General features: G+C 40.6%; 2 protein-coding genes and 1 gene segment (V, D, J or C); 2 read left to right on the top strand and 1 right to left on the bottom strand.

Moving 5' to 3' along the window:
* Positions 1 to 1,364: 1,364 nt before the first annotated feature.
* On the bottom strand, positions 1,365 to 1,899 carry LOC102983706 (T cell receptor alpha variable 2-like). The segment is given in 2 exon segments: positions 1,365 to 1,660; positions 1,836 to 1,899. Coding segments are annotated over 2 exon segments (360 nt in total).
* Positions 1,900 to 8,968: 7,069 nt separating this feature from the next.
* Positions 8,969 to 9,926, top strand: LOC102983973 (olfactory receptor 10G2-like). Its single transcript, XM_024133269.1, is given in 2 exon segments — positions 8,969 to 9,123; positions 9,125 to 9,926. Coding segments are annotated over 2 exon segments (957 nt in total).
* Positions 9,927 to 12,230: 2,304 nt separating this feature from the next.
* The window catches only part of LOC102993112 (olfactory receptor 10G3), a 15,258-nt gene continuing 9,022 nt past the window's right edge, over positions 12,231 to 18,466 (top strand). Inside the window, 1 exon segment of the mRNA XM_024133267.1 lies at positions 12,231 to 12,242. Within this exon segment, the coding sequence (XP_023989035.1) occupies positions 12,231 to 12,242 (12 nt within the window).

Here is an 18,466-nt window from a genome sequence, read left to right as displayed (position 1 = left end):
GAGTCCAGAGTCTGGGATTCCCACATCAAATGTGACTGACTACCAGAATCACCAGGGAGACATGTATGGAAAATACAGACTTCAGGGCCCCACTCCTGAAAACTCTGATTCAGTTAATCTAGAATGTAGGAAAAACTCTATTTTTTTTGAACAAAACTCCAGAGACTTATGATTTTAAAAACTTTGGGAATCACTAATCTATCCTAGGACCTTGGTTTCTAAAGTGGGAGGGACAGGTCTGGGTAAAAAGACAAAGTAACGAGGATATGGGAAGAATATATTACAACTTCCAGTTGTATTTTCTTTTTGGCTTAAAAATTTGGAAGGAGATTGAGTTTTACTAATATTTCATATACCAATTGACACTGACATCCTCACGGGGCCTATATATTAGATTATAATAAGTAAAATATCCTGAGGGAAGGATTGAGCTTCCAAACTCAGGGCTGTTGGCAGTAGCCGCTCACTCATTCATTCCCTTTCAGCTTACTATATTATCTAATGTTAACTAAAGTACCCTTTATAAAATGGATACACGTCTTGAAAAGATTCCTGCAAAGAGAGTGAAGCTGGCAGATAATATTTAAAATGCAAACACAGAAAGCAAGAAGAAAATGGCAGAGTGGACATGACTCTTCCTCCTATCACAAGTTCATCATCAGCCATTTTATGAGGGAAAGCAAAAATAATCCAATCAGATTTCAAAAGAAATGGATCAAAAGTGTTTCAATTATCAAGAAAACTATTTCAGGGCTTCCCTCGTGGTGCAGTGGTTGAGAATCCGCCTGCCAGTGCAGGGGACACGGGTTCGATCCCTGGTCCGGGAAGATCCCACATGCCGCGGAGCAACTAAGGCCGTGTGCCACAGCTACTGAGCCTGCACTCTAGAGCCCGCGAGCCACAACTACTGAGCCCGTGTGCCACAACTACTGAAGCCAGCGCGCCTAGAGCCCGTGCTCCGCAACAAGGGAAACCACTGCAATGAGAAGCCCACGAACTGCAACGAAGAGCAGCCCCCGCTCGCCGCAACCAGAGAAAAGCCCACGCGCAGCAACGAAGACCCAACGCAGCCAGAAACAATAAATAAATAAAATAAAAAAATAACATAAATAAATTTATTTTAAAAAGAAAACTATTTAAAACATGGATTTACAGACTATTAATGAAACACTCCTTAAAAACGTATTTCCCCATGTACCTTTACTAATATATAGTGTGTCTGGACTCAAATGTTTTTTCTGATAGTGCAAAATGGAAAAGCTTGGAGAATGCTGAATTGGGGGTGGTGGGGTGATGAGTTATTGCTCATCTTTTTTCCCACCTCCTGCAAAGGCTGTGATCTCTCCTTGTTTCTGTTCAGCTCTTCATGGATTCCCTGCCTCTGTGTCCCCCAGAGCACAGTAGTAAATGGCTGCATCTGCCATCTGCACCTGGAGGATAAGCAGTGATGAAGAGAACTGCTCATATGTCATGTTGTAGCGTCCCTGCTGAGAAGGCCTTGAGACCTTAACAAGGAGTCTTGGTGCACATCCTGGGAAGTGAAGGTACCAGAAGAAGTTGTAAGCATTGGATATAGAGTGATTACAGGAGATTTCTGCCAGAGCACCCTCCGAAGAGACCACAGGGGAAGGCTGAAATACTCGGTCCTTGCTCTCTGCAACTACAGGAAATAGAAGAAGAACGTTGTGACTTTTACACTACGATTTGGTTTATTGATTGCCCCTTAGATACAGTGGGTATTAATGAATTTGGCTGTTTCATTTTTTTAATGAGTCCAAGTTTTAAAACAATGGCATACACTCTTCCAAGACCAGATGATGAAGGAGCCTACTCACCATTCCAGAGAGAGCTGAGGAGGAGCTCCAGCCACAGTGCTTCCAGAACGCTCTGCAAAGCCATGGCCAAAACGCAGCTGGTCTCAGGCCTCAGCCACAAGTGTGACGCTCACCAGGAAGCTGAGGTAAGGCTGCCTGTTTTGCATTTTCTTCTGTGTCATGACATCACCAGCCAGAATCTGTGAACTGAAGAAGAGTGACTACAGTTCTGAGGCTACATAATAATGACTTTGTTTTGAGAAGGTAGTCTTAAAAAGGAATGTATCCTTTCAGAGGTCACCACAGCTGTGCATTTAATAATGAATTAATCATTTAAGAGCTCTCTTCCTTCATTAGTGGTGTCAGAAGGAGTCTCCCAATGGTTGGGAGACTGCTTCATCATTCAAACTAAAGGGATAGATTCACACAAAAGGTATGCTGAACTTATCACATGTGCTATAATGATATGATAACATGTTAAAAATAATGATCATGAAATCATAGTAATTGTGGTAGATGAGCAATAGGTATTTTTTTAAGGCACAAAAATTACGATGTAAACTATGATATTCATCAAAATTTGACTCCTTTCATCCAAGGTGATCTCTGGAATAAGTATAGAAAGAAAATCTCCCTTGTATTTTTCTGTAACCAAAAGAAACTGGGTCAAGGAAGACCCAAAATTGCATTTGGAGATGATCTCTTCTGGATGGTACCTATCCTCATCTTATAGCCTGAGACTGTCCCCTCTGTTATTATTGAGGGCTTCATACTTCTACCTGAGGCTTTTATACAGATTTTCTTGGGATTTTGGTTGAAAAAGAAGAGTAAACAAGGTTTATGGCAATTCATGGTTTATACAGTAGAGTTTTTATGTGCACCACCACCACCTAGCGGGCAACATGGGAACTGATGGAAAATCATATCCCCAAGCAGCCTCTGAGACAGTCTTCATAGCCTCTCATATCCTGAAGAGAGTTTTTGCCATTTGCTTTTGTTCAAATTCCTCTTCCTTATTCAATTTCCATAGGGATATGAAGTCTATACAGAGGAAATAACCACCTTCCTGGAAAGCCTTCTGATTAACAAAAGATGTTCTTCATTCGGATGAGTGATTATTTAAAACACACTTCCATAGAGTGAAATATTTCTTTCCTCATCCTAAAATGGTTGCTTTATTCATTTCCAATTCTGTCTTTTTAAATAGTCTCCCAGGTCAGGAGAAATTCGTTTCTTCCCTAATATTTTTTTTCTTTTTTTACTGGGAGATTCCTTAACAATAATAAGATGATCATTAAGGTCCAACAGTGACTTTTTATTTATATATAAATTTTAAAAAGTTTCCCCAGAAAAAGTTTCCCCAGAAAAAAAAAAGTTTCCAAATAAAATACAAAATTCCAATATGGCTGTAAAATTAGGATGGAGGAATCAAAGACAGTGGACACAGATTCATTTAGTAGAAAAACTAATATGGCTACTGGGATTAATTTGAGCTCTGAAATTTCTGACAATTGAAACATAAAAGGAAACACAAAGGAAATACAATTATACAAATAAGCTGACTTAAGTGTTTAGGCAGCTTCATCCTGAAGCCAAGTGGTCTACAGCTATAGATAACTTAAAACTCTTTCTAGATTACTGGGTATGTACTTCTGGCTCACAGTTTCTAACTACTGCAAAATATTTTATCATGTGCTTCCCCCACATTTACCTATCCAACCCCCTAGTGATGGACTCATAGGATGCCTGTAACTCCCATCAACACAGTAATAAACATATTTCTATATTTCCCCTTATTAACTATGTAAGAACTTCTTTGGGATATGTCCAATTATAGTGTATATACATACTCAATTTCACTAATCAGTCAAAGTAGTGATAATCACATACAACTTCTACCAAAAATGCTTGAGCAGTCCAGTCTCTCCAAATCCTCAACAGCATTTGGTGTTATCAAAATTATAAAACTGTCTAAATTTTACCAATATGCTGAGTGTGGAATCTCATTTTAACTTGTATTACTCTTTTGGTGAAATTGAGCCATTTGTGTTTTCCTTTTCAATATTACCTGTTCAAGTGATTTGCCCATTTTAAAATTAGGTCCCCAGTCTTTTTCTCAGTAAGTTTCAGGAGTTCCTCATACATTGATTCCTTGAAGTGTTCAACATCACAAATATCTTCTTCTAGTATACCCCTAATGTGTTAACTTTGTCTGTGGTGTCCTTTTTGAATGGAAATACTTCATTTTGATGGGGTCAAAGATATCTTTTTTTTTTTTTACTTTATGATTTGAGTTTTGGGATCTTGACTTAGAAATCATTCCCTACTCCAAGGCCACAAACATAATTTCCTGCATTGTATTTGATTATCTTTATAGGTTTTTCTTTTACATGTAGGTTTTAATTCATCTGAACTCTGCATGTATATATGGTTTAAGAGGAAATGGAACTTTAGTTTTCTCCACAGAGCAGAACAGTCTTCCCAACACTATCTACAAAATAATCCACCTTTCCCCCACCGATCTGTGGTACAGTCTTTATTATATATAATGTTACCTAGGAATTTGGTCTCTTCTTGAGTTTTATATTTTGTTTCATTGATCTAGTTGTTTCTGTAACACTACCATACTGTTTTTATCATCTTAGCTTTATAACGCAATATGCTTTATTAAGATCTCCCTTTAATCAGTCAGATTTTCAGATGCAATTCAATAAAATCTACACTGGCTAGTTGATGCAGAAAAATTAAGAGATATTAAATAGCTCACAGACTCTCCAGAAGAGGTAGGTAGTGAGGATTCGATGCTATATGTCAGAAAGAATTCTCAAATACACCTCACCACATGGAATGCTCCAATCAAGCAATCAAACATCATCACCACTCAGATCCAACACCACAAATTCACTTCTCACAGTCCTCACTATACACGTTAAAGGATACATCGGCACACCTACTACCAGAGGACTGCAGTAGTTACAGTCCTACAGACAGTAGTTACAGTGACCACCCCTGTCTTTCTTAGACCATAAAGAGAATGCACCTAAAATATTTCCATCTAGAGACTTCCTTTGTAGCCTAGTACATGCTCACTTTTATTCAAGGTTTGTGGCAATTCAAGGTTTACTTCCTGCTCTTTATCTCTCAGCAATACCCGTATCTCTGGTAGTCATTTCAAAGAAGAAATGTTGGGGAAGTGGATGAACCATTTATTTTTAAATATCTAACCTGACAAGGCTCTGCATATAGTCATACAAGTGTGCACATCTCAACCCCAGGAGAACTACTCCTATCACAAATCCATTGATTTGTATCTCTAACACAATCTTCCAGCAAATGGTAGTAAAACAACTTTATCTCACAAAAATCAGTAAGTTGCAACCATATTACAACCGACTGTAATTCACATAAAAGTGCCATAATGACCCTAACTCTGATATTCCTAGTGAGAGTTAGGACCACACAGGAAACTAATGACTTCTTAACAGAAAAATTCAATTCTCTTAAGACACACTGTTACTAAAGAAGCCAAAATCTAAATTATCCTTTTCACATAAAGCCTGCTTCTCTTCCTGACTTTCAATTTCTATAATTGTTCCCATCATTCACCTAGATTTGAAATCCTAAACTAGCTCGCTCACCCCTCCAATCTATTCTATACAACAGAGTAAGATTAATCTGCCCCTGAGATACAACAAGTGGCACAATAAAGGAGTTGGTGATGTTTACTGACTGCAAATAGGATGTGTGCCTGGTGTACAGTGGTAGCTTGAATAGAGCCTCTTGAGCTGACCAGCCTCCCCTAATGGCAAGGCATTTTTACTTTTGCTCCAGTAATCTATTCTAAAGCAACATGTACAAATTCTACAAAAATATTCTAATCATCTGCCATTTCACATTTAGTGTTTTCAAAATCAAAGTATAATAATAATTCTCAGGGTTCCTTTTTCACTTTTCTCCCAGAATTCACCTTTAAATGCTAAACAGCATTCTGAGTATGACTAGGCTTTGTGATTCTCTGCCCCCTGGATATGTTCTGTGTGCATAGCTTGGTTCATTGGCTACATTCATTCACCTACATAAGTTAATCACCTCATAACCACAACATTTTTTATAAGGTCCATGGGGAAGCCAACTCCTTTGTTAACTACCATTCTTACCACAGAGAAGCATTTACAGACCAGGGTAATCAGTGAGAGCAAGAGTTATAATGAAACGCTAGAGGCATCCTCTCATCTTATCTATGATGTTGGCATGCACCAGAGGAACACAGGAGATTCATTAAAAAGATGAATTTTTCTCTGGGTCATCTTAACAGGCAGTCCTTACTGACCTGTAATTTGTCAAAAGTAACTGAACTCTAGGCTTCTTTTTTTTCTCTGAACTTTTTGTGTTCAGGTTACAAACACCTGACCTCTTGAGTGCCATTTGACCCAGCAGAGTAGAAAAAAATTACTACCCTACAACCATATTCCTTTGTGCACAACTCCCTTCATCATAAAGAGAAAGCACAGTGTGCAGAGAGGATTTTTAACCTAGATTATACTTAACTACTTCACCAGGGCCCTGTGTGGGTAGTTAGTCCATACAATTCACTTATTCTTTTCATTTCCAGCTGAATCAGTCTGTTGTCATGGGCCCATTTAGGATGGGAAGTTCAAGATAATAATTTCTTAACATCTAAGAAATTTGGAGCTGGTAAGAAGTCTCAGAGTCTACCTGCTATAGCCCATTCATTTTACAGGACAGAAAGCAGATACTCCAAAAGGTTACATGACTTGCCTAAGGTCACACAAAAAGTTTGTGACTGAACAGATCTGAAGCTAGAACTCTAGTCCCCTAGTTCAGTGTCCTTCCAATGAAAATCGTAAGTGTCTGCCACTGAAGACAAGTCCGGAAAAAAAGAGATTGCTTTCAGGCTTCCCTGGTGGCGCAGTGGTTGAGAGTCCGCCTGCCGATGCAGGGGACACGGGTTCGTTCCCCGGTCCGGGAAGATCCCACATGCCGCGGGGCGGCTAGGCCCGTGAGCCATGGCTGCTGAGCCTGCGCGTCCGGAGCCTGTGCTCCGCAACGGGAGAGGTCAAAACAGTGAGAGGCCCGCGTGCCGTAAAAAAAATAATAATAATAGTACAATTTATTCTCAATGTAACCGTGAGAAATCCTATTAAAATCTAGGTCAGATCATGTCATTCCACCAAAGATTTCCAATAGCTCCCCATCTCACATCTTGTAAAAATGAAGTCTTTACAGTATCCTACCAGGCCCTAAATGATACAGCTCTCCATTACGGCTCTAACCTTATCTCCTATCACCCTCCCCTTCATTCACTCAGCTCCAATCATATTGACCTCCTTCCTATTCCTCAGATACTCTAAACACGTTCCCACCTGAAGGCCTTTGCACTGGTTACTTCCTCTGCTTGGAACCTCTTCCCCCAGATCCCATAGTCAATCCCTCACCCCCTTAATGTATTTGCTCAAATATTACCTTCTCAATGAGGCTTATGCTGATGATCTTATAGAAAACTGAAACTCACCCAGAAACCCCAGCACTCCTGATCCCCTTTACTCTGATCTACTTTTTTACTTTTTGAAAGCACTCATCACCTTCTAACATACTATGTATTTTACTTATTTAATTAGTCTATTGTTTATTATTGTCTGTCACCTGCTTCTAGAATATAAACTCCATAAGGGCAAGAACCTTTGTATGTTTTGTTCAATGAAGTATCTAAAATATCTTAAAAAGTACATAGAGGGCTTCCCTGGTGGCGCAGTGGTTGAGAGTCCGCCTGCCGATGCGGGGGACACGGGTTCGTGCCCCGGTCCGGGAAGATCCCACATGCCGCGGGGCGGCTAGGCCCGTGAGCCATGGCCGCTGAGCCTGCGCGTCCGGAGTCTGTGCTCCGCAACGGGAGAGGCCACAACAGTGAGAGGCCCGCATACGGAAAAAACAAAAAAAAAAGAGTCAATTATAGATCTAGATCTAGATATGGATATAATTTTATATAGGTACAAACTAAAGATTAAACTAAAGATTAAGTCCTGCATTAATCAAAGATTTTATAGTAAACAATAAAAATTTCTCTGAAACACCTTACAAAAAAACCAATCCCAAACCAATGAACCACATAAACCAACCAATAAATCTAAATGATACCCTGGAGCAATAAAAAACAAAAGATCCTTGGAGTTTGTTGTAATGAAACTAGACCCATAATGCATAAGAATGAAGTGGTCCCTTGCCAGCCAGGTGGGCCCTCCGGTTGGAGAAAGAAACACTGTGTCATATCAGTAGGATTTGGCAACAATCATTCAATCAGCCATTCAGTTATTCAGGAAATAATTATCACTTTTACTGTGCTAGAAGGGATGACTAATGGAAGAGACATTAGACAACGACAACATAATGTGGTACATGCTCTGAAAAGTGTAAACATGGTCCTCAGGAATCAGGAAAGTCTTTTTGAAGATTAGGACCTCCAAACACAGTCCTGAAGGAAAAGTGGGCATTAACTAGGTGAAGGGAGCAGAGAAGGCCGTGTGTGCACATGTTCCAAGCTGCAGCATTGAACTGTGAGAGCACTGAGGAAGTCTGTGCATCGAAACATTAAGAAGGAATCACAGTGAGTATGATGCAGTGGCAAATAAGGACCAGAAAAATGAATATTGTTGCATGCTCTGGTGAGGAGATGGGATTTCAGCTGAGGTCAAAGTGGGGACATGGCAATGACGGTAAGTGGAGGAAAAAATAGATGTAGTAATTCTGGGGTATGCATTCCACACTGCTCTGTCTCAACCTTAGCCCCTCTTTGGTAATCACCCTTTTTGACTGGAGTTAATGGTACTTCCCTATCATTCACACATTCCCGTGTTCCCTGATCTGCCAAATTCTGCTTCTCAGTATCTCTCAGAAGATAAGAGTTTCCATCCATCTAGGACACTAACCAGCCTGTGGGTGATTTCTCTTATCAAGTACACCAAAATGATTAATGACGATACCACCTCTTCTTTTAGAAAAAGAAAATGTAATAGTATTCAGTTTATCTCATAACTCTCAGGCATTAATCATCAGGCAAAAGCATTCTCTCACCACCTCCCTGTGTTTTATTCCCCTTGTCTGATTTCATCATTCATCTTAGCAGACTACAGAAAGACATGGGGAAGACCAAAAACACATCCCTGGACACTGTAGTGACAGATTTCGTTTTCCTGGGCTTATCTCACCCCCCAAGTCTGAGGACACTTCTCTTCCTGGTCTTCTTCATCATCTACATCCTGACTCAGCTGGGGAACCTGATCATTTTGCTCAGGGGCTGACCCAAAGCTCCACGCTTGCCCCATGTACATGCTTCTGGGTGTGCTCTCATTCCTGCACATGTGGCTCTCCTCAGTTATCGTTCCCCAGCTAATATTGGACTTTACTCCCGCCAGCAAGAGAATCCCATTTGGTGGTTGTGTGGCTCAACTGTATTTCTTTCATTTCCTGGGCAGCACTCAGTGCTTCCTCTACACCTTGATGACCTACGACAGGTACCTGGCAATATGCCAACCCCTGCGCTACCCCGTAATCATGAATGGGAGATTATGCACCACCCTTGTGGCTGGAGCATGGGTGGCCGGCTCCATTCATGCGTCCATCCAGGCCACCCTCACCTTCCACCTGCCCTACTGTGGGCCCAACCAGGTGGATTACTTTATCTGTGACATCCCTGCAGTATTTTGACTGGCCTGTGCTGACACAACTGTCAATGAGCTTGTGACCTTTGTAGACATTGAGGTAGTGGCTGCCAGTTGCTTCGTGTTAATTCTTCTCTCCTATGCCAATGTAGTCCATGCCATCCTGCAGATACGCACTGCTGATGGGCGGTGCCGAGCCTTCTCCACCTGTGGCTCCCACCTAACTGTGGTCACAATCTACTATGTCCCCTGTATTTTCATTTACCTTCGGGCTGGCTCCAAGAGTCCCCTGGATGGGGCAATGGCTGTGTTTTACACTATTGTCACTCCATTACTGAACCCCCTCATCTATACACTGAGGAACCAGGAAGTGAAGTCTGCTCTGAAGAGAACAGCGGGAGGTAGAGGGGCTGGGAGTGAAAATAAGTACCTATAGGCTCAGGAACTACCTACATCACCATTGCTACCACTCTTTTCAGCTATTGCTGCATGTGACAAATGCTCAAAAACAGATTTGGTTTAAGCTGAATTGAGTGTAATTCTATCAGGAAGAAGCTTCTAGTGTTATATTTAACCTCAATAAATCATCCATCACTGTTTTACACTTTTCTGGGAGAAAGCACATTCTACACAAAGGCTGAACATGAGAAATAAATGCTCTGTGTAGGAGGGGTGATTACTCAAGGGAAATTTGAGAAAACTCAGCCTAATGCTGCCCATCACCCTTCATCCACTTGCTTCACTCCTAATTTCCCAAGGATCTAGGCATTCAGGATTGTTTTGCTCATGTCAAGGCAAATCCATCCGCCCAAGCACTTGGTGTGATCTTTGTGTGGATTGTCTCTTCCCTTGCAGCCCCTCTCCCGCCATGCTCTAATTCACCAAATTCTGTTCACTCTACTTCAGGAATATCTCCCTGGTTTCCTAAGTGGTCTCCTTGTCATCCCCATCCTCATCTGTACTACTACTAGGGTTTTCTTTCTGAAATGCAGAACTTAATATGTCATTTCTCTCCTTATAAATATTCACTGGCTCTCTACCGCATATAGATAAAGCCAGAGCTTTTAGCTTGGAATTTATTTTTTTTTTAATTTATTTTTTAAATTAATTTATTTATTTATGGCTGTGTTGGGTCTTCGTTTCTGTGCGAGGGCTTTCTCTAGTTGTGGCACGCAGGGGCCGCTCTTCATCGCGGTGCGCAGGCCTCTCACTATCGCGGCCTCTCTTGCTGCGGAGCACAGGCTCCAGACGCGCAGGCTCAGTAATTGTGGCTCACGGGCCCAGTTGCTCCACGGTATGTGGGATCCTCCCAGACCAGGGCTCGAACCCGTGTCCCCTGCATTGGCACGCAGACTCTCAACCACTGCGCCACGAGGGAAGCCCCTTAGCTTGGAATTTAAAGTCCTCCACAATCTGATTCCAACGTAACTCATCTCCCAAGACCTCTCTGCCTCCCTCTTCTCTCCTAGCCCTGTTAACTTACCTGCTGCTCCTCAAGCATTCCCTATACGGTTAACCCTCCATATCCGCAGTTGGTTGAATCTGCAGGTGCCAAACCTGTGCGTATGGAGGCCATCACATTCATAGTACTATGCATTTTACATAAGGGACTTGTGCATCAGTGGGTTTTGGTGGGGCAGGGACTCCTGGATACCCTATGGATACCAGGGATGATTGTACCTTCCTGTTTCTGAGCCTTTACTTCTTCCTGTATGAGAAATACCCTTCTTCCTCTGCCACATTGGTAACCTGATGTTTTATGCTTCCTTCAAGGCCCAGGGAAAAAACCCTTATTCCTACAAGTAGTTTTCTCTGATTCTCCCAGTGAGAATTTATATCCTCTTCCCTGTATTCCCATAGTCCTTTGAATTTTATAATAGCACTTATCATAAGCTGGTTTGTGTTATAGTTTAGATCAGAGTCTCCGGAGAACAGAAAGGATGTTTCATTGCTGCTTGTGTTGTAGCCCCCTTTCCCTAATATCTACTAGCAGGCACTGTGGTTGAGATAGCTACCTGCTCACCAGAATCCATTCTCTCCTTCTTTCCTAGCCAAAGAGCTGTAGTTGGAACGGGGCAGCCAAATGTGGTCATATTTCTGAGTTCTACCAAACTGAGTATGAGAAGAATTTATGTGTATGTGTAATTCTTCCAGGTCTGGCCCTCAAAACTGGTACAGGAACTTTCCCATGTTTTTTTCCTGCTCTAAGCTGGAACTGGCATACAACAGGGACCCAGCTTCATGAGCAATACCTTGAGACCAAGTGGAGATGAGTCCCCTGCCAAGCTGGAACACTCACTCGAGAATTTTAAGTGACAGGAAAATAAACCTCTAACTTTTTAGTCCACTGATTTCTTACTGAGTTACTTTGTTACAGCAGCTTTATCTCATCCTAATTAATATTTCACTCAATCAATAATTTTTAATTAAAAATTAAAGCAGCACCACGAAAGCCTTTTGAACTGCATTTAAATTATCCAAAGCATCCAGAAAACCTTTTGGTCAATTAGCCAAATAGCCATAGATCTAGAATCCACCTGGTCAGTCATTCAGTGGGCCGGTCAGTTAATCAGGCAATGTCCTTCTGACCAGGCCAGGGTGATAAAAATGACCTTCACTCTTCCCCTGTGACCTGTCCTGGCCTTACTTAGAGGAAAAAGAAAACATTTAAAGAAGTTGGAGATGGAGGACTCAAATTCAGGGCAGTAGAAGAGCAAGTGTCAATAACTCCTACCAGAAAATGGACGACCAGGTAAATGTGTTCTTTCATTTGCTGACAGTTTTTCCACTCATTTAGATATGTGAGATCATGCTAGCCCAATTTTTTTAGCAGATTTTTTTTTATTGTGGCTAAATACACGTAATATAAACATTACCATCTTAATCACTTTTAAGTGTACAGTTCAGTGGTGTTAAATATATTCACATTGCTATGCAACCATCAACACCATCCTTGTCCATAGCTCCTTTCATCCTATAAAACTGAAACTCGATGCCCATTGAACAATTACTCCTTATTCTCTCCTTCCCCAAGTCACTGGCAGTCACCTTATACTTTCTGTCTCTATGATTTTGACTTCTCTAAATACCTCATATAAGTGGACTCATACAGTGTTTGTCTTTTCGTGGTTGGCTTATTTCACTTAGCATAATGTACTCAGGGTTCATGCATGTCATGGCATATTGTGGAATTTCCTTCACTTGTAAGGCAGGATAATATTCTGTTATATGCACAAACCATATTTGTTTATCCATTCATCCACTGATGGACATTAAGGTTGTTTCCACATTTTAACTGTTGTGTATAATGCTACTCTGAATATGGGTGTTCAAATATCTCTTTGAGACCTGCTTTCAGTTCTTTTGGGTATATACCCAGGAGTGGAATTGCTGGATCATATGGTAATTGTATGTTTAATTTTTTGAGGAACCACCATACTGTTTTCCACAGGGGCTGTACTAGTTTACATTCCCACCAACAGTGCACAAGGGTTCCAATTTTTCCACATCCTCACCAACACTTGCTATTTTCTGTTTTTCTGATAGTAGCCATCTTAATGGGTGTGAAGTGGTATCTCATTGTAGTATTAGTTTGCATTTCTCTAATAATTAATGATGATCAGCATCTTTTCATGTGCTTGTTAGCCATTCACATACCTTCTTTAGGGAATATTCTGTATATCTCTGTTAGATTTAGTTGGTTTATTGTGTTGTTTGAGTCCTCCATTTCCTTGCTTATCTTCTTTCTGTATGTCTGTTCTATCCACTATTGTGAGTGGGGTCTTGAAGTCTCCAACCATCATTGTAGAGCAGTCTATTTCTCCCTTCACTTCTGTCAGGTTTGCTTCATATATTTTGATGATTTGTCATTAGGCATGTAAATGTTTATAATTGTTATATGTTATTGCTGTATTTAAATTTTTATTACTGTGTAATGTTCTCCTTGTCTCTTGTAACTTTTTTTAATTTAAAATCTATTTTGGGGGGCTTCCCTGGTGACACAGTAGTTAGGAATCCACCTGCCAATGCAGGGGACATGGGTTCAAGCCCTGGCTGGGAAGATGCCACATGCCATGGAGCAACTAAGCCCGTGAGCCACAACTACTGAGCTTGCGCTCTAGAACCCACAAGCCACAACTACTGAGCCCTCATGCCACAACTACTGAAGCCTGCATGCCTAGAGCCAGTGCTCCGCAACAAGAGAAGCCACCACGAGACACCCGCGCAAGGCAACGAAGAGTAGCCCCCCATTCTCTGCAACTAGAGAAAGCCCGCGCGCAGCAACGAAGACCCAATACAGCCAAAAATTTAAAAATAAAATAAAATAAAATAAAATAATAAAATAAAATCTATTTTGTCTGGTATTAGTATCTTTTTCCATACTTTCACTTTCAACCTTTGTGTTTTTGAATCTCAAGTGAGTCTCTTGACCACAACATATAGTTCAATCATATGTTTTAATCTATTCCATCAATCTTTGTCTTTGATTGGAGAGTTTAATCCATTTACATATAAAGTAATTACTGATAAGCAGGGACTTACTTCTGTCATTGTGCTACTTGTTTTCTATATGTCTTACAGATTTTTTTGTTCCTCATTTCCTGCATTACTGTCTTTTCTTTTTTTTTGGTTGGTCTTTTGTAGTGAAATGCTTAAACTTCCTTCTCATTTCCTTTTGTATATATTCTATAGCTATTTTCTTTGTGGTTACCATGGAAATTACACTTAACATCCTAAAGTTAAAACCCTCTAATTTGAATTTATACCAGCTTTACTTTAATAACATAAAAAACTCTGCTCCAGGGCTTCCCTGGTGGCGCAGTGGTTTCCTTCTTTTTTAATAGCTGAAATATATATATATATGTATATATATATATACACAAATATATATCACATTTTCTTCATTCATCTGTCGCTGGACACATATTGTTTCCATGTCTTGGCTATTGTAAATAATACCGCCAAGAACATGAGGGTGCAGGTATCTCTTCAAGATAGTGATTTCCTTTCCTTCAGATATTTACCCCAAACTGGGATTGCTGAATAATATGTAGTTCCATTTTTAATATTTTGAGGAACCTCCATACTGTTTTCTATAATGGCTGCACCAGTTTAATCCCCACTAACAGTACACAAGGGTTCCTTTTCTCCACATCCTCATCAGTACTTGTTATCTCTGGCCTTTTTGATAACAACCATTCTGACAGGTGTGAGGTGATATTTCATTGTGGTTTTGATTTGCATTTCCCTGATGAATAGTGATGTAGAGCACCTTTTTATGTACCTACTGAACATTAGAATATCTTCTTTGGAAAAATGTCTATGCAGGTCCTTTGCTCTTTTTTTAATTTTTTTTTTTTTTTGCTATTGAGTTATATGAGTTCTTTATATATATATTTTTTTTTCGTTTTATTTATTTTATCTTCTTTGGAAAAATGTCTATGCAGGTCCTTTGCTCTTTTTTTAATTTTTTTTTTTTTTTGCTATTGAGTTATATGAGTTCTTTATATATATATTTTTTCGTTTTATTTATTTATTTATTTATGGCTGTGTTGGGTCTTCGTTTCTGTGCGAGGCCTTTCTCTGGTTGTAGCAAGCGGAGGCCACTCTTCATCGCGGTGCGCGGGCCTCTCACTATCTCCGCCTCTCTTGTTGCGGAGCACAGGCTTCAGACACGCAGGCTCAGTAATTGTGGCTTACGGGCCCAGTTGCTCTGCGGCATGTGGGATCTTCCCAGACCAGTGCTCGAACCCATGTCCCCCGCATTGGCAGGCGGATTCTCAACCACTGAGCCACCTGGGAAGCCCCTTATATATTTTGAATATTAACTCCTTAACAGATATGTGCTTTGCAAATATTTTCTCCCATTCTATAAGATGCCTTTTCATTTGGTTGATCATTTATTTTGATGTGCAGAAACACTTTAGTTTGATGTAGTCCCACTTATTTATTTTGTTTTTGTTTCCTTTGCTTTGGGTATCATATCCATAAAATCATTGCCAAGACCAATGTTAAGGAGCTCTTTCCCTATGTCACTTTACTGTGCAGCAGAAATTAACACAACATTGTAAATCAACGGTACCTCAATAACATTTTTTTAAAAGTTATTCTCTTAAGACATAGACCATCTCTAGTCATTTGAAGGAAGTTTGGAGAAAGGGTTCAGACAGTTCCAGTGATCAAGCTAGAAGAAAAGAAGTCAGACCAATTTCAAAGTATTCAAAAAAACAGGATAAAAGAAACTAATAAAAATCATTGTTAGGATTACATCAAACTAAAAAGTTTTGCACGGCAAAGGAAACCAGCAACAAAACAAAAAGGCAACCTAGTGAATGGGAGAAGATATTTGCAAATCACATATCGAATAAGGGGTTAATATCTAGAATATATAAATAACACATACAATTTAATATCAAAAAACCAATCCAGTTAAAAAATGGGCAAAATACCTGAAGAGATATTTTTCCAAAGAAGGCATATAGATGACCAACAGCCACATGAAAAGATGCTCAACATCACTAATCATCAGAAAAATTCAAATCAAAATCACAATCAGATATCACCTCACACCTGTCAGAATGGCTATTATCAAAAAGACAAAAAATAACAAGTGTTGGCAAAGATGTGGAGAAAAAGTAACCCTCATTCACTGCTCATGGGAATGTAAACTGGTGCAGCCACTGCGGAAAACACAGTGAAAGTTCCTCAAAAATTAAAAATAGAGTTACCATATGATTCAGCAATTCCACTTCTGGGTGGAATTTCTACCTGAAGAAAATGAAAACACTAATTTGAAACATACCCCTATGTTCATTGCAGCATTATTTCATTATTTACAATACCCAAGATATGGAAGCAACCAAAATGCTCATTGATAGACAAATGGATAAAGACGTGGTGTGTGTGTGTATACACACACACACACGCATGCACGTGCACGCACAATGGAATATTCCTCAGCCATAAAAAAGAATGAAATCTTTCCATTTGCAATGACATGGATGGACCTAGGGGCTATTATGCTAAGTGAAATTAGTCAGAGATATACCATATGATTTCCCTTATATGTGGAATCTAAAAAACAAAACAAAGAACAAACAGAACATAAGCAGATTCATAGATACAGAGAACAAAATGGTGGTTGCCAGATTGAAGCGGGTGGGGTAAGTGGGCAAAATGCTTGAAGGAAATTAAGAGGCACAAGCTGCCAGTTATAAAATAAAAGTCATGGGGATGTAATATACAGAATAGGGAATATAGCCAATAATATTGTAATAAATTTTTTTTAACATCTTTATTGGAGTATAACTGTTTTACAATAGTGTGTTAGTTTCTCCTTTACAACAAAGTGAATCAGTTATACATATACATATGTTCCCATATCCCTTCCCTCTTGCGTCTCCCTCCCTCCCACCCTCCCTATCCCACCCCTCTCATGGTCACAAAGCACAGAGGTGATCTCCCTGTGCTATGCGGCAGCTTCCCACTAGCTATCTAATTTACATTTGGTAGTGCATATATGTCCCTGCCACTCTCTCACTTCGTCACAGCTTACCCTTCCCCCTCCCCACGTCCTCAAGTCCATGCTCTAGTAGGTCTGTGTTTTATTCCCATCCTACCACTAATCTCTTCATGACATTTTTTTTCTTAGATTCCATATATATGTGTTAGCATACGGTATTTGTTTTTCTCCTTCTGACTTACTTCACTCTGTATGACAGACTCCAGGTCTATCCACCTCATTACAAATAACTCAGTTTCATTTCTTTTTATGGCTGAGTAATATTCCATTGTATATATGTGCCACATCTTCTTTATCCATTCATCTGTTGATGGACACTTAGGTTGCTTCCATGCCGTGACTGTCTTTAAATAAAAACCATTATTTCTCCTACTGGTTCCTTGGCTGCTGCTTCTGTTGTACAGATCTTCCTCAACTTACCATGGGGTTACGTCCCAGTAAACCCATGGTAAGTTGAAAATATCATAAATTGAAAATGCATTTAATACACCTGACGTGTCAAACATCACTGCTTAGCTTCACCTACATTCAGTGCACTCAGAACACCTAGGTTAGCCTATAGTTGGGCAAAATCATCTAATGCAAGGACTATTTTTTAATAAAGTGCTGACCATCTCGTGTAATTTATTGACTACTGTACTGACAAGCAGAGTGCTTGTCTGGGTCCGTGGTGGTTGCATCTATCCGCTGTCTCCTGGTGTGGTCGCGTGGCTGGTGGGGAGCTGGGGCTTTGCCACCCAGCATCAGGAGGAAGTGTCTTTCCCCATACGGTGGGCCCGAGGAAAGCTCAAAATTCAAAAGTCGAAGTAGTTTCTACTGAATGCGTATTGCTTTCGCATTACTGTAAAGTTAAAAAATCCTAAGTTGATTTTCTTACTCGTGAAAAGTATATTCAGTCACTCGGTAATACTGATTTCCGTTCAAGAACGCTATAGTCGAGTTGGAGAGAAAAGATGAACACACAGGAGGAGAGGCAAAGAATTTCCCCCTGAAAACTGGTTGGTATAGCGTGCTCTAGGATCTCAGAGGGAAAAGAATCAACAGAGGGTAGTCCTGGAGGGCTTTACGGAGGAGGTGGGAATTGAGCTTGTTCTTAGCGGATGGTTAGTATTGGAGCAGCTGGAGAGAACAGAGAGAGAGGGAAGGCGTTGAAGATGTGGAACAAGACGGATAAAGCGTGGAGGTGAGCAGAGAGCTGCGTGCTTGTCCCAGCCAATCCTGATGAACTCAAGTGATTAGTTCAGAACCGCTCCCGTGGGGGTGTCATCTCCATCCTCAAGGACCCCAGGAGTGGAGGCAGAGGACAGGTGGCGAGGAACGAGCGCAGCCCTGGGCCACGGGGAAGGTTCACCCACTGCACCCGGATGCCGAGGGGGAGGGGCTCCGAGGAGGGAGGGATGCTCAGGCGGGGACAGCGCTGCACAGATGCAGGGAATGGGGGGCGGGGCTGGGGG

This window comes from Physeter macrocephalus, chromosome 11 (assembly GCF_002837175.3).
Source record: "Physeter macrocephalus isolate SW-GA chromosome 11, ASM283717v5, whole genome shotgun sequence".
Taxonomy (NCBI): Eukaryota; Metazoa; Chordata; class Mammalia; order Artiodactyla; family Physeteridae; genus Physeter; species Physeter macrocephalus.
The sequence above is the reverse complement of the archived record's forward strand: the minus strand, read 5'-3'. Positions and strand labels throughout refer to the sequence as shown.